Source organism: Lolium rigidum, chromosome 1, assembly GCF_022539505.1.
Source record: "Lolium rigidum isolate FL_2022 chromosome 1, APGP_CSIRO_Lrig_0.1, whole genome shotgun sequence".
NCBI classification, from domain to species: Eukaryota; Viridiplantae; Streptophyta; class Magnoliopsida; order Poales; family Poaceae; genus Lolium; species Lolium rigidum.
Genome location: NC_061508.1, coordinates 13,080,635 through 13,094,886, shown reverse-complemented (window position 1 = coordinate 13,094,886; position 14,252 = coordinate 13,080,635). Strand labels below are relative to the sequence as shown.

Below are 14,252 nucleotides of genomic sequence, written 5' to 3'. Positions count from 1 at the left end.
CTGATCTCGTAGGCTTTGGAAATCTTCAAGGGTTAGTATCTTATCAATCTCGTTGCTTCGATCTTGTAGATTAGATCTTGGGTGTTCCATAGATTAGATCTTGGTTTTATTTGTTTTGCGGTAGGAAATTTTTTGTTTTCTATGCAACGAACCCCATCACAAATCGACCCCGCCGGCCACCGGAGCTAGCTCGCAGCCCCCACCACCCTATCCCGTGGCCGCTAGAGCTCCCGCCACCTCAAGCGGCGGCGCGTGGAAATGCACATGGTCCCGCAAGCAGGTGCTGCAGCCACCGGTGCTGTCCCGGCCGCCAAATGGGCCGCCGCATCCAAGCCGATGACGGCGTCGAAGACATTTCGCGCCAAATCAAAGTCTTTGGACCCGATGAGGATGAAGTCGAAGACCACGATGAGCCGTGGCGGCCCGGCCCCGCTCCCATCCCCGTCGCCGTCGGCAGCTAGGTGCCAACGCGAACGACGCCCACCACGTGCTCAACGACGTGTCAAGGTAAAAAGGAAAATTCCAAGTCAATTCGTTGAAGAAGAAAGAGGTGAAGCTTGCAAAGGTTGAAGCCATCCGAGAGGAAGCAAGGAACAAGACCAAGTTGAAGGAGATGAAGATCAATTGAAGAAAGCCAAAGCAATGAAGCAACTATTGACCGAAGAGAGGAAGATCATGATGATGTCTACAAAGGACATGAATGAGCAACAAATGGAGTGGTGGAAGGAGGTCTCGGTGGAGATCATGGAGAGACGAAGACTAGCTCGTGAAGGGGCAAGTGGTGGTGCATCAGCTACGCATGGAGGTGGTGGCGATGAAGGTGACAACGGTCCTATCTCCGTTTGATGCAGGTGGTGAGAGGAGATGGTGAGGAGAGGCAGCAACTTTTTGCTATGAACTATGCACGATTTGCTATGATTGTGTTGCGGCGATTTGATATAAACTATGAACTATGCATCACTTGTTTGCATTGGCAGTTTGATATGCCGATTATGTGAAAAGCCCACGTTTACGGGTTCGGAAGCTACTGGCACGGAACAGAATTCGTAATTCAAAACTGTAAAACAGAATATTCAGTTCGGTACAGTTCACGTATTTACGAGCTCTATTAGAGATGCTCTTAGCAGAGTTCATTTGTTGGTCTAGCTCTTGTCGTATTTTGAAGTATATGTTTTGACTTTTGACTCTCTCAAGGAAGCAAAAAAGAGCTTCTCTGAAACATGTTTATCCGAGGTTGTCATTCCCGCTTATTGGAATATTTGTAAACAAATGAACAGGTTTTATATCTGAAGAAATTTGACCCAGATTCTGCTTGGAAGGCTGGCTTCACTGCAGACATCACTCTTCTTCAGTATAGACATAGAGCGAATGGCCCAATTCTGTAAAAACTCTGTTGACAACAATTTGTCAATGCTGTAGTTGTAGTTGTACGTAGCTCTAAACATTTTTATTTGTAGATGTTGCTTTAATACTCTTACTCATTACCAGTACCATCAATCAGCAGCCCTATTTTTCAGATCCTTTCATTCAGGTTTGAAAATAATAAGGTAGTAAGAGATTCAAACAATTGAGCAAGTAGTACCAAGTTGAGCAGATAAAGTGATGGATAGCATGGATACTTGGATGGATACTGCCTATAACTTTGAGAATGGAAGTTCAGGTCTGTCATTCCATTACAGCTAACATTTGTGTTGTACTTATGTCTTACCATTTGGTAGAGTTTTCGTTGATAGTTAAAAGTTTATTGTTTTTATCACTGCTTTTTTTTGAGAACACAGTACAACGCAGACGCTCACAAACACCCCTATGAATGCACGCACGTACATCCTATCTCTATGAGCACCTCTGAGGGATTGAGCCAGCATATCTTGAGGTTGACGAAGTCACCACTGGCTACTCGTTATTGACGGGCACGTCATATACCACTGAAAGCATAGCGTCGGTTAAATCCTGGAATAAATCCAGGTAAATGCAAACACCCATGCTAAGTCTAGGACTTGAACTTGGGTGGACTGGTTCCACCACAAGAAACCAAACTACCAGAGTTCATCACTACTTTAATCAGCCATAGTAAATAAAATTCTCAAGTTACTTGAATAAAATTGGATTTTCTTCACAGTGACATGAAAAGCACGGAATCGAGTGAGTAGAGTGGATTTACATGGCTGCTCCTGATTTGACATGTGATTTCATAAGTAAATGATTCGGAGAAGAATTTGCACAAAATTTTCGCAACCCTACAGCTTTGATTATTTCAGCATATGCATTGCTTAGTCTATTAGTAAAAGTATCACAGTCAAGTTAAAGTATCCACTGGTTGCTTGATTGGCTTCTGTACATGCTTGCCTAGATCATAATTAGATAGCCAACATAATTATTTTCAAGCTGACGACGTGGGCATAGCCCACTGATTGGGGTTGCAAACCGGAGTTCGATCCTTGTTTAGGACGAATTTCTAGAATTATCACGCCAAATCCCGCTCTGTTTCATTTTAATTTTTTTTATCCTCAAGCTGTATAGTTTCCCCAGCTGAATGTTTCATTTGTGAGTTTATCGAAGAAAGCATAATATGACAATGTTTGTAAAAATAAAAAATTCCTATCATGCATGAAAATTCATTTCTTGAAGACATTTTCACCTAAAATCACCTCAAATCATTTTATAGTGTCTCTTGGCATGTAGTCATTTTTTGGTACAAGTTTTTATTTTTGAAATGGGGGCAAAAGCTTTGTTCCATTCTATTGATTAACTAGAGAGTTTTACAAGAACGTAAAAGTTATTATTATTATATGGGATTATTCTTCCGGCATAATGTTGCCCAAATGCCTATCACCCACGGTTACCCGCAACCGGGCGTCACACTTAACTCTATCTAGAACAACATGCGAGGGTGCTTGTTTGTAGCGGAAAACTCTCACGTTATGCTCATTCCATAACTCCCAAGTGACCAACTAGGCAATCGAGGAGGAGATGGCTTTCCTATCCGGCGAGGTGCCACCCACAAGCATGTTCCACCAAGCATAGATAGAGAGACCCGTCCATTGCCTCGGACGAATGGTAGGGATGCCAATTCACCCCTTGATAGCGTCCAAAAGGTGAATAGAGAACCGACAATGGGTGAAGAGATGATGAGCGGTCAGAAGAGTTTCCTTGCAAAGCTGGCACCGATCACAATTAGGCCACAACCACATTTTTGCAAGAGATCTGCCATCTAAATCCTATTTTGCGTAACGATCTAAGCGAATAATTTAACTTTTGATGGTGCCCAAGCCTTCCACACCATTTTATTCAGGTTGGAGGTGATAGAACCCAAGAATTGGGCTGGACCAAGATCGTAGCGTGTGCTCTGTTTCCTCTGTTTCCCCTGTCTTGTGTCCTCGCCACCGCCGGAGTGTTGAAGCTAGCTGCCCGTCTGTGTCCACCAGAAAGAGTGAGAGGACAGCAGCAGCTCGGGTCCTTACTTCTTCTTGTAGGACATGTTGTGATGTTGCCGCAGCTGTTTATTTTCTTGTTCGTGAATTCGGGTCTTTACACAGTTCATACTCATTCACATAAGAATCTGAAAGAACAATGAGAGAAATGAGGACAGTTTCAGACGAGACCCACTTCTTCGTGCAAGGTTTGCTTCTGAATCATGGTGAGCGCTGCCTCTTCGAGCAGAGGCCTGATGCTTCCTCCAAAGTCACTGCTTTCCCGAGCAGAACGTGGTGCGTGAGGTCCAACGCGTCGACGAGCCGTGCCGCCTCTTTGACCTCCGACGTCCCCCGCATCGTCTGAGCGCCTACGACGCTGCCAGTCACCACCCATTATCCCCAGGTGTCCCTCGTCATCAACAAATTGAGCTCAAGCCTGACGCTGATGAACGCATCGCCGCATTCATGGTCTACCTCCACATCGAAACGGTGTCGGCGAACGCACGCTTGTGGTGGAGCGGCAGCTCGGCCGGTGCTGCTCCGCAGGCTCTAAAACCGTCCGGCTGTGATGACCGCTACTCGGCCAGGTCGCCATGGTCACCGGCTGGTGCCTCCCAGGCGCCGGCTTCCATCCAACAAATACAACAAAAGTTGATCTGCCAGTGTAATACAAGGACTTCAATTTTTTTAAATGCCAATATCCCGACTAGAGAGTTACTAAAAGATTGGTCATACAGTAACAGCACTGCACAAATATTGCATCACTAATTATGAAGTTCCATGGCACAACAGAACTCAAGAAAATTTAGAGAATTCTGGCTAATTGGTCTGAGGCAAAAATCACATATCTGCAGAAGAAAGAGTTTCAGATTCAGGAATCTAGAAATGTTGCATAGCTAATGGTGAAGTAGCTTAGTACTAAGATCAAACAAATTCAGAGAATACTGACTACTAGACGTGAGGCACATATCTTCAAGAAGCAAAAGTTTCAGACTCAGATTCATCAGTCATAAATGTGCCTCCGGAAGATAACACAACATAAACATACATGACACTTATAAAGAAGGCCATCCTTCCGTTTCCTCTCAATTTCAAAATTTGAATGAAGAGTAGCAATGGGAAATAAATGAACTTGATTACAAGCAACGGACGTGATCTGTCGAATTGAGATCAATGTTCCAGAAACAATAAAACTTTGGAAACCATGTATATGATCTGAATCAAAAAAATCTATTCTTCCTCAACTGCTTCTTCGCCTCCAGAATTTCCTTGGGGCAATCTTGCGGCCGCAGGTATGAAATTCCCAGGCAATTTAAACAGGGGGCATTGGTCTCCATCGAACTCGCGCTGCTGGTAAGCCTGTGCAAGGGAATAGCCCAGAGCCCTAGCAACAGGGATAGCAACAGCGTTTCCAACTTGGATGTATCTGCAAATGAATCAGGTTCATAATAAACAAGGTTTAGAGAATGGTTTAGATAATTTGTTTCATCCAGAACTACGGTACTACATTTGATGTCAAGTTAGATCAACATACTTCTGTTTTATGGGGCCATACAGCTTGTAGTAATCCGGGAAGCCCTGCAGCCTTGCGTTTTCGCGGACAGTCAAAACTCTGTCCTGCTTGGGATGCAATATAGCCTGCATGCAAAAGTCCCCGTCAAACAAAATATATTTTCAGGTTATTAAAGAATCATATAAGCACCAGAAGTTTTATCAAGATATTACTTGGTTGTGGGGCTCGGCTCTCGTCACAACGGTTGACACAGTTTCATCCAACCACAGGCGTCCAAATGGTCTGCAAAGCAAGACAACAAGGATTATCGGTGGAGTTCTACGAATATTAGATGAGGATATTCAGTCAGTATACGTACTTAACCGACTTCCCCTTCATGAAGGTCATTGCATAATTAGGGACCTAGAAGAGAAGCAAGGATGAATAAAACATGGGAAATAAACATTATTAAAGCTGGTTGAACCACACAGACTGATTTTAAATACCAATGGCTTCCCGGAAGACAGATATACACGAGGAATATCTGGATCAAACTCAACTTTCTTGTCTTTCCCAACCCGTACACCTTTCAGATCACGGAAGTTGGCCCCCTGGCATAAAACTATTGCTTATAATTACAGGATAGATGATCCAAAAAAAAGAATTACAGGATAGGGCAAAAGGAAAAAGAGAATGACACATGTTCTGCCTTAACTTGCCTTTTTCTTGGGAATGCGCCGGACACGTTCGTAATCATCTTTATTCAACTGAAGCGGCTGATGATCAAATAGCTGAACTTTCTTATGAGTGGCATCTCCAAGGGAGTCATCCATCATGCCTTAAAGTGAATAACAAAGCCAAGTAAGTCAGCATGTCACAAAGTAACTCACAGTAGCAACATAATCAGGAAGTCACTCGAAACACCAAAAATGATGGAAACTATGGCAAGGTGACATCGTTGAACCACCAACATAACTCAAAATACAAGAAAAACATGAATATGCCACATGCAAAGAACGGGATAAGAAGTGAACAATATGACTGAAATACAAGAAAAACATGACTCTGCAGATACAATGAAAGAGATAAGAAATGAACAGAAAAATGATTACAAAAACATAAAACTACTTGTTCATATTAATTTTAAACATCAACATGTCACAATATGTGGGTTTACCTTTACGGTTGAGCCGGATATAGCGCTGGAATTCAGATATGGGCCTACTATTATATGGCATCGCATCATTAGGTTGATCGTTTCCAACCTACAGAAAAACAATTTAACTTATAGCAGAGAGAATTCCACAAATGTACAGGCAATACTCAAACAATTTGTTGAGTATGCAAGGAGGTCAATCAGTGCTAACCTTTGGTAAATCCGACAACGCATCTCTCAGGACAAGAGCTTTCTCCACGTTCTTAGCTTCAGTTTCATCACATGCAACTAGACATTGCTGAAAACAGAACATCATTTTAGCAAGATATAATAATAATAATAATAATAATAATAATAATAATAATAATAATAATAATAATAACAACATGGTGTTAGTAATGTGTTCTCGTACCGAAAATTTAGTTGGCACTTGGTGTCCTCGATTAATGGCATCATGGGTAGGAAGCGGAAACTTCGGAAGTACCTACATTGTCAGATAAACCTTCTTAGTAAGAGTGTTACAAGAGAAAAAAGAGCATAGAAAAGAGAGATACCACTAAAGGAAGGGCTCCCCAGAGAAAGGCTCGCATTCTGAACTGTGGTAGCCCATAACATCCTGCAACCATCATCCCAAGTCTAGCTTGGTAATTCATGGCGACAAGCCGACTCAACGCATAACGCCCGAGAAACCCATCTGCAAATTTCAAAATATCTACGACGTTCTCCATAAGAAAGTATTTAGGTCTAAGGTAGTTTACAATGTCCATAAACACAACTAGCTGTTTGTTTCTTTCATCCGTCAGCGGATCTTTGTGCTTCCGGTGTCTATTTAGTCCACTAACTCCTTGACACGGGGGACCTCCACAGATAACATCCACACGGCCCTTTGGAATTAGAAATACATTAATAGGTGGCAGAAGAACAAGATCCCAAAACGACAAGGGGGGATGTACTTACAGGCAAGGGTAAAATGGATTCCCTATATCCAGTCTCAACGAACTCTTTAATACATTCCGGGGAATCTCTGGAATGTTAACTAGGGTAAGATACTATTGACAATACAAAATAAAGAGCAATGTAATGAAGCAGATACCAACCTAAGACCATCAAGTGGCTCCCAGGTATCATGACTAGAATCATATGTTTTCCACCGTACCTATATAAATAATATATATCTTCAACTAAACTTTGCTTACAAATATTCTAAATTAATGATTACATCATTAAACATTCAAGAGAAAGAATAAAAGTAACCCTGAAATACAAAAGAATTGCACAAATAAGAATTTGAACAATGGAGTCTGCAGTACCTTAAAACACAAGCCATCTTTTCCAGTGCTATTTGGATCACCATAGCATATATCAACAAACTTCTCTACCTCAAATGTACCCTCTGAGAGAGGTACATTTTCGTCAACTTCATCATCGTTCATAGTCCGTGGTAAAAAATTGCTATTATAGACGTCATATGCCTTGCAAAGTGCTTCCCACTCCTGAAGGAGGGACAGATAATTCTCGGCCTTCTCATTTCGTACCTACAAATTAGAGATACAATAATACAAGTATGACAGGTTAATAAAACAGGGAATGCTATTCAGTGCTAATTGTAGTTACTACCTACCTCTGTACGTGGGTGGTTATGCTTTAGACTGCTGCAAGCATATGGGTTCATGTCTACAGCCCATTTCTGCACAAGACATTGATATTTAGATTGACAATTGAAGTACCTTAAGGGCCAGTGGAAGTCCTAACACATCCTAAATCAGAAAACTTACTGTATTGAATTTTAAGCCAAACAATGCTGCACCCATGGAAAGACCGGTTGACATTGCACCACATCCAGAGTATAGGTCCAGCAGTGTTGCTGTTCCCATTTGTGCATCGGGTGGTGCCGCAAAGTCAGCAGTCAGTTTTTCCTTAGAAGAGAAAACATCATCACAAGAAATATCTGATGTTGTTTCACTGCCTGTTGCGCCAATATTTTCTACAAAATAATTAACTCATCAACAAACATTACTGTATTTCAGGGATCTATCAAAATCATTACTGTATTGTACCATTTTTAGTATCATGGTACACACCATTTATGAATTTTTAGTTTTCCAATCGTATTCAGGGATATATCAAAATCATTACGTATTGTACAATTTTAATAAAAACATATAATCAGACCATACAAGTCTATGGTGATTACCTGGTGGCATATTGGAAAATGTGGAATATTCTTCCGAATAAGACATGTCATAATACAAATCTGACTTTGCTATAAGCTGAGCTTTGTCCTGCGGTGCCACCTGTAGTTGTTTCACCATAAAGCAACATGTAGAGATCAGCAAAACATTAGTATGTGGTTCAAATTCATTAACTTGAAAGAATGAGCGAAGCACTTACATTTGGGCCAACATAAGTAATATTTACTTTCGAGATGATAGACTCAATCAGGTTATCATCCTTTTCCTCTGAAAGAAAAACCCGCTTCTGATCATGCTCATGATCATCAACCTTTAGCAACTTCCCAGTGATGACCTACAATTTTTTCTTAGACACATGCTGAATTGCATCAAAATAAGAAGAAGAAGAAAACAGCCCGCTTAACAAGTACCGTATCAGCCACACGGAAAAACCAGCGGCAAGAGAAATAAGAACCATGGTCCTCTCCTTGAAAAAATTCTGTAATCCTGCCGATGTAATCTTTCTCGCCGGGGGCAGCCTGCAACCACTCAAAAAAGCAATAATATGATTACATATATGTTAATTTATTCTTTTGGTGCAAACTAGAAACCCTGTTGCAAAAAGGGCTAGAGCAGACAAAACTGTAGTCCAAGTATATACTGGATGAAACATGTGCCCTTTGATGGTTCAGTTATCAAATGCAGAAGTTGATCTACATACATATATCTTCATTATCATGATCAAACACAGTTTAGAAAACTAAATCCAGCCCTGTATATTACAGTGTTGAATTGGTACAGGAGAAGTGCTAGTTTACATGCAAGCACCAGGTGAGCACATTCTAATTAAATGTCTGGCGGAAGTTAGCAAAAGCAAGAAACAGAAAAGAGCATGTAGATTTTTTTTTAGAACATTATCGTAACAGAAACAACTCAAAAAAAAATCATCATAACAAATATGGCAGCCCAAATTAAACTGTACTAGATAGGCATCTGTCTCAGTATGCTACGAGCATGGATCTAGAAACGCTCTAGCAAAAGGAAAACCATGGCAATCAATCAATGCTAATACACACTGCAAGTGAAAGTAGGTAGGTGATCACGGCTGGTTACCTGGACATAAACATCGTCACCAAGGTCGAAATCCACATTGTCCACACGAGCAGATGTGAAGTGGCACAGGGCGCTCTTTTCCTCCTCCCCATCCGACCTGCAGAGACAGATATTTCGGTTTACGTATGTGTTAAAGCGATCGCATCCAATGAATCTTGAGCTCCCTTAATTACAGTAAGTACAACAAGGTGAAGGACAGGCCGGTGCAGCAACAAGCCATACCGCTGGGTAACTTGTGGATCGTGAGAGTCCTGGTGCAAAACATGAGGTTGAAGGATGTTTCATCAGTCATCATAATTGCCAAACATGATGCCTAGGATCTATGTGCGGAGGCTGAGATGGACTACGTATTACCTTGGATGTGTACCTCTCCGGCCACCGCCGCCGCGCCTCGTCATCTGGCATCGGGTCGCCGACGAAGTGGTCCTCCGAGGCGTCCGCCTGCTCCTGCGTGGTGCTCGGCCGCACCGCCGCCCTCCTCTTCTTGGCGCCAATAAGCTTCTGCGCATTGGCCTGCTCGTCCGCCTCGAGCGCGGCGGCCTCCTCCTCCTCTTCGTCCAGCCGCATCTGCTCCTCGTCCGGCTCAGACGCGCAGACGTCGTCGTCGTCGTCGATCGTGCCACCCGCGTCCACCATCATCGCCGGCGCGGCCGCGGGCTGTTTCTGCTTGCCCTTCCCACGGGTACCAGCCTTCCCCGCCGCGCTGCGCCGGCGCTTGCCGCCGCGTTCGATCTCGGCGTCGGCGTAGGACGGTTTCGTGCGCGGCCGGCGCATGGAGCGCCTCGGCTCGGTCGCCGGCGGTTCCATTGACGCGGACGTGATGGGAGGTCGGAGGGTGGGCTGCGGGGGCTAGGGTTTTTGGCAGGGTGGTGTGGTGGGTGTTGTGCTTGGGCGGAGACGAGCGAGATCGGCGAGGCGGTTGAGTATTTGAGGAGCTAGGGCTGCATACGTCGGGTGGTTTTGGAAAATGGCGGAATGGGCGGGAATGCGCAACGGGCAGGGGCTGCTTTCCTTCCGAGGAAGCTGCCCTCCGCTGCGGCGCTGCGTGGTTTGAATTTCGAAATCCCTCCTCTCCATAGACCGATGATTCTCACTTACCATTTGGGCCGGTCTCATTATGGCTCCAGCGATTTGTTGCCATCTGTGTTGATGAGGTTATAAAGGAAGTAAATTATGCACAAGAAACAACACCAAAAATTTATGTTTAAGAAAAACATAATTAAGGCTAGGGTTTTAAAACACTATCGTGGATTTTTTTCTTTAGATGAAAGCTTTCGACTATATGTTAGACCTCAGAATCTCCTGTGGTCTTCGGGCGGCCGTCGTTGGTGTTAGGACTGAAAGCTTTCGACTATATGTTAGACCTCAGAATTTCTGGCTAAGGCCGAAGAGATGTTGCCTCGATACTAGGGCGAAATATTTCGTCTTACATTGCACGTCCTCGTGCACTATCGATGCCGAGGGCGATACGCCGCAACTCGCGTCGAAGGAGGCTGGCCGGAAGCATGATACGCTAGACAATCCAGCTAGCACTTTTGAGACCCAAAGCCCCGGTTCCTCGGGAGGGACCTCGTCGGAGGTTCCGGCAACTATGAGCTGAAATTGGCCGAATTTGACCGCTCCAAGCTCGGTTATCGATGTGAGGGAAAATCTATGCGAGACTGTCACCTCTTACATTTATATGAGGCGACTAGACTTTCCATGCAAGTTTATTTACAACACCTCACACTTTCGTGCAAGAAATGGACTTCTAATTTTCGTCCAAATACCCCATACCTACCCTCCGGACACAACTACGCTTTTGTCCTGATTCTTGTATTGGCTCTAGATATTGCCTCGTAACTCCGATGAAAATGCTCCAAAAAAACAAGTTCCATATAAGGCCGTCTTGATGCATCTCAACCCATCTTCAACTTCAGGTCGGATCCATAAGACGGAAGGCTAGCCGAATCTTGTCAGCTCTTTGTGAGCCGCATTGTAAGTCGGGTCGAGATAACTCCAAAATAAAAGTTGTACATTCGATGATACAAATATACAACTTTTTTGTTGTGCATTTTTTCATATAAGGTCATTTTGAGGATATTTCGTTTAACTTCTTCATACGCTGTTGCCCGGGTGTCTCCAACCTCTCTCTGAGCCAATTGGCCAAATTTTCTCCTTAGACCCAAATTGGCCAAATGTCGACTTAAATCATTTAGGCTTCATCCTCGACGAGCATTAGCTGACGGATCCACCATAAATCCACTTAAGGACCAATGTAGATACTGATCTGACTAAGTAACGAGGGTGACCATGGATCCACTAGTGAAATAGCCACGGATCCACCTTGAAACTAAAATGGCCATATATCCACCTTAGAACCAAAGTTATCATAGATCCGCCTAAGGACTAAGGTAGCTACAAATCCAAGAAACTCATCCAGTTTCTTCAGCTTCAACAGTTTCGACTTGCTATGGTCAACATGAGAACGAAAATAAATGCAATTAAATGCGGCCAAGGCGGCGTGCCCTCGTGTGTGGAGGCGGAGTAAGTCGCCGGCGTCGACGTGCTTGAGAGAGACCGGAGGAAAACATTGAGATAGAGGTACAGGAGAAGCTATCGCAGACGATGCCACGGTGGGCATGCGGAGCCCTCATCGGCGGTCTACTGCACAAAGGAGGAGCCTACCGAGCGGTAATTCCCTGTTTTTGTTTTGACAATGAGCGGTAATTCCATTTTTTTTTTAAGAAAAGGTAATGCCATGTGCAGGGCATTGAAATGATGGTGCAAGTAACCACCAGGCCCATGTAGTGTTTTCGAGGCCTTCTTCTATGGCAAAAGGCCCATGTATTACTAGTCCAGCGACCGCCTCCGCCTCTGCCTCCGGGAAGGGCTATTTGATAAAATGCCCCACTTTACTTTGGCATTTGCCCCAAAGGGCACATTTACTTTGGCATAGATGAAATGCCCCATTTTACTTTGCTTATTTGCTAAAATGCCCTATCTGGGTGATTTACTGCTAATTAGACTAATCTACTCCAGTAATCTCTACTTAATCAATCTAATCTCCAACCGTAGTTGCCCTTTTGGCCGCTGAGTGGATTGATCATAAAATCTTGGTAGATAGACCTGTATAACTCGATCGCTCGTGTCTCTTCCTCCCATACGAACGAGGCACGCGACGCCGGCGACAATGGTACCGAGATTTTGTGGCGCCGACCCTTCAGCTGCCGCACTACTACTTTCCGACGCCGACCGCCATGGCTGACTACCTGTCGTCCCTCCTGCCGCTGGTTATCCCTGTGTACTCCGCGCACCGCAGCCTCAGCAAAGGACCACGACGCCACACCCATGGTGGGCAGGAGGCCGGACGGCACGTCCAGCTGAGTCCGCGGGTAACGGCGACGAGGGGTAGCCGCTGCGGCCATCCGTGGTCGCCATAGGAAGCACATGGACGCGGAGAGAGAGGGACAGAGAGAGATGGGGGCGAAGAGGGAGGTGGCAGCGGAGAGAGAGAGAGAGAGCGGCGCTGGGCTTGGTCGCGGCGGCCAGTCATCGCCGGCGTTGCTTGTACAGAGTTCTGTCGTCTCCGACGGGAGCGTGGTTAGAGATTAGATTGGATTGTTAATATTGGTAGCTGAAAATAAATCATCAAACGGGGCATTTTAGCAAATGAGTAAAGTAAAATGGGGCATTTTATCCATGTCAAAGTAAATGTGCCTTTTGGGGCAAATGCCAAAGTAAAGTGGGGCATTTTATCAAATAGCCCCTCCGGGAATCAGCGCCGCCGCACATTTAACGCCGGCTCGATCCTTCGTTCTGATCGCTCCCCCAATATTCACCACAAAGAAGTTGCTTCCGCCGCCATCGCCGTCGCTTGCGCCGGCCTCGCTCCATGTACCGCTCGCGGCAGCGCGCTCAGGTGGATCCCAGCCTTCTCACAGCAATGTCTCCTCAGTGGGACTCGAGCCTGTCCCCTCATCCTGCTCCTACTCTGTTCACAACTAGCCTCTGGCCACTGCCACCCACGCAGAGCACGCCAACCTCCGCAATCTACCGGGCCTTCATCCTCTGGACGCCAGGGGTTTTCTTTCTGAAGTTCGTGAGTTGATTAATCTCTGTTCTTGGCACACTATGTTCATCTTTTGGATTGTACAAACAGTGGCCAGTTAGTCTCATCCTCTCTTACTGCTCGGTCTTGAAAACTTTACAGTGAGTAGTGTGAGCCAGTCTCGAACAATATCACGATAATGATCTTCGTGAGTAGTAAGTAGTGCATAAAGGTCAGTGTGAGCTTGCATTCTATTCCATGGTCAAGATCAATGTCCATACTCAATCAGCATACTGCTGATTACCCTGATGTTTGCTGTCAGCAACTACCCTGTTGCTGACAGAATTTTCTGGCATCCTGGGCAATCTGGATTACAAGGAACAACAGAATTTTCAAGAACCAAGAACCAATTTTTTCATAGCTGGAAGGCGATAATACCTAGAAGAGATGAAGATGTTGCATTAAATTATGAAGAAGAAATACAGTGCATAATTTGAGAACTGGCTTAAAGATCAGACTTAGTTAGATTTAGCTTTCCTCTCACCTTTTGTAAATAAATATATTTGTACAGTTTTGATATCTTATAAAAAATGCGGTGGGAACCTTTCCCACTGATTCTCTTCAAAATATAACTACCCTGTTGCTTGAGGTCTTGGCCGACCCTCCCCCATGGGAATTTCCACCAGGCTGGCTTGTCACAGTCAACCGGTGGCTCAATGTCAACTCTTCACACTCATTGGTATGCTAATTGGTTTGTGCATTTGACTTTATGCTACCAAAAATCTAGACCAACCCTCCACCACTGGTTCACCCAACCACCCTGCTGGTTCAGAACTTTAGATAAGAATTTAGAGGACCAATTCTACTACAACTACTG

At 44.4% G+C, this 14,252-nt stretch overlaps 1 protein-coding gene across 1 annotated transcript; it reads right to left on the bottom strand.

Annotated features, from left to right (window-relative positions):
- Positions 1 to 4,643: 4,643 nt before the first annotated feature.
- Positions 4,644 to 10,152, bottom strand: LOC124704236 (DNA (cytosine-5)-methyltransferase CMT1-like). Its single transcript, XM_047236485.1, has 19 exons — positions 9,674 to 10,152; positions 9,346 to 9,442; positions 8,664 to 8,771; positions 8,453 to 8,587; positions 8,256 to 8,355; positions 7,837 to 8,045; positions 7,683 to 7,748; positions 7,372 to 7,596; positions 7,159 to 7,217; positions 7,019 to 7,085; positions 6,474 to 6,545; positions 6,273 to 6,359; positions 6,083 to 6,170; positions 5,649 to 5,743; positions 5,484 to 5,516; positions 5,285 to 5,328; positions 5,139 to 5,208; positions 4,948 to 5,051; positions 4,644 to 4,839 (listed from the first exon to the last, which is right to left on the bottom strand). The coding sequence occupies exons 1-19, from the start codon at positions 10,150 to 10,152 to the stop codon at positions 4,644 to 4,646; spliced, it is 2,334 nt and encodes a 777-aa protein (XP_047092441.1).
- Between the last annotated feature and the right edge of the window lie 4,100 nt (positions 10,153 to 14,252).

Coding starts and splice junctions, on each gene's coding strand:
- LOC124704236 (XM_047236485.1), bottom strand. CDS start 10,152: ATGGAACCGCCGGCGACCGAGCCGAGGCGCTCCATGCGCCGGCCGCGC. Junction 8,046..8,255: donor ATTTTCCAATATGCCACCAG/GTAATCACCATA, acceptor ATTATTTTGTAG/AAAATATTGGCGCAACAGGC. Junction 7,597..7,682: donor ATAACCACCCACGTACAGAG/GTAGGTAGTAAC, acceptor TCTAATTTGTAG/GTACGAAATGAGAAGGCCGA.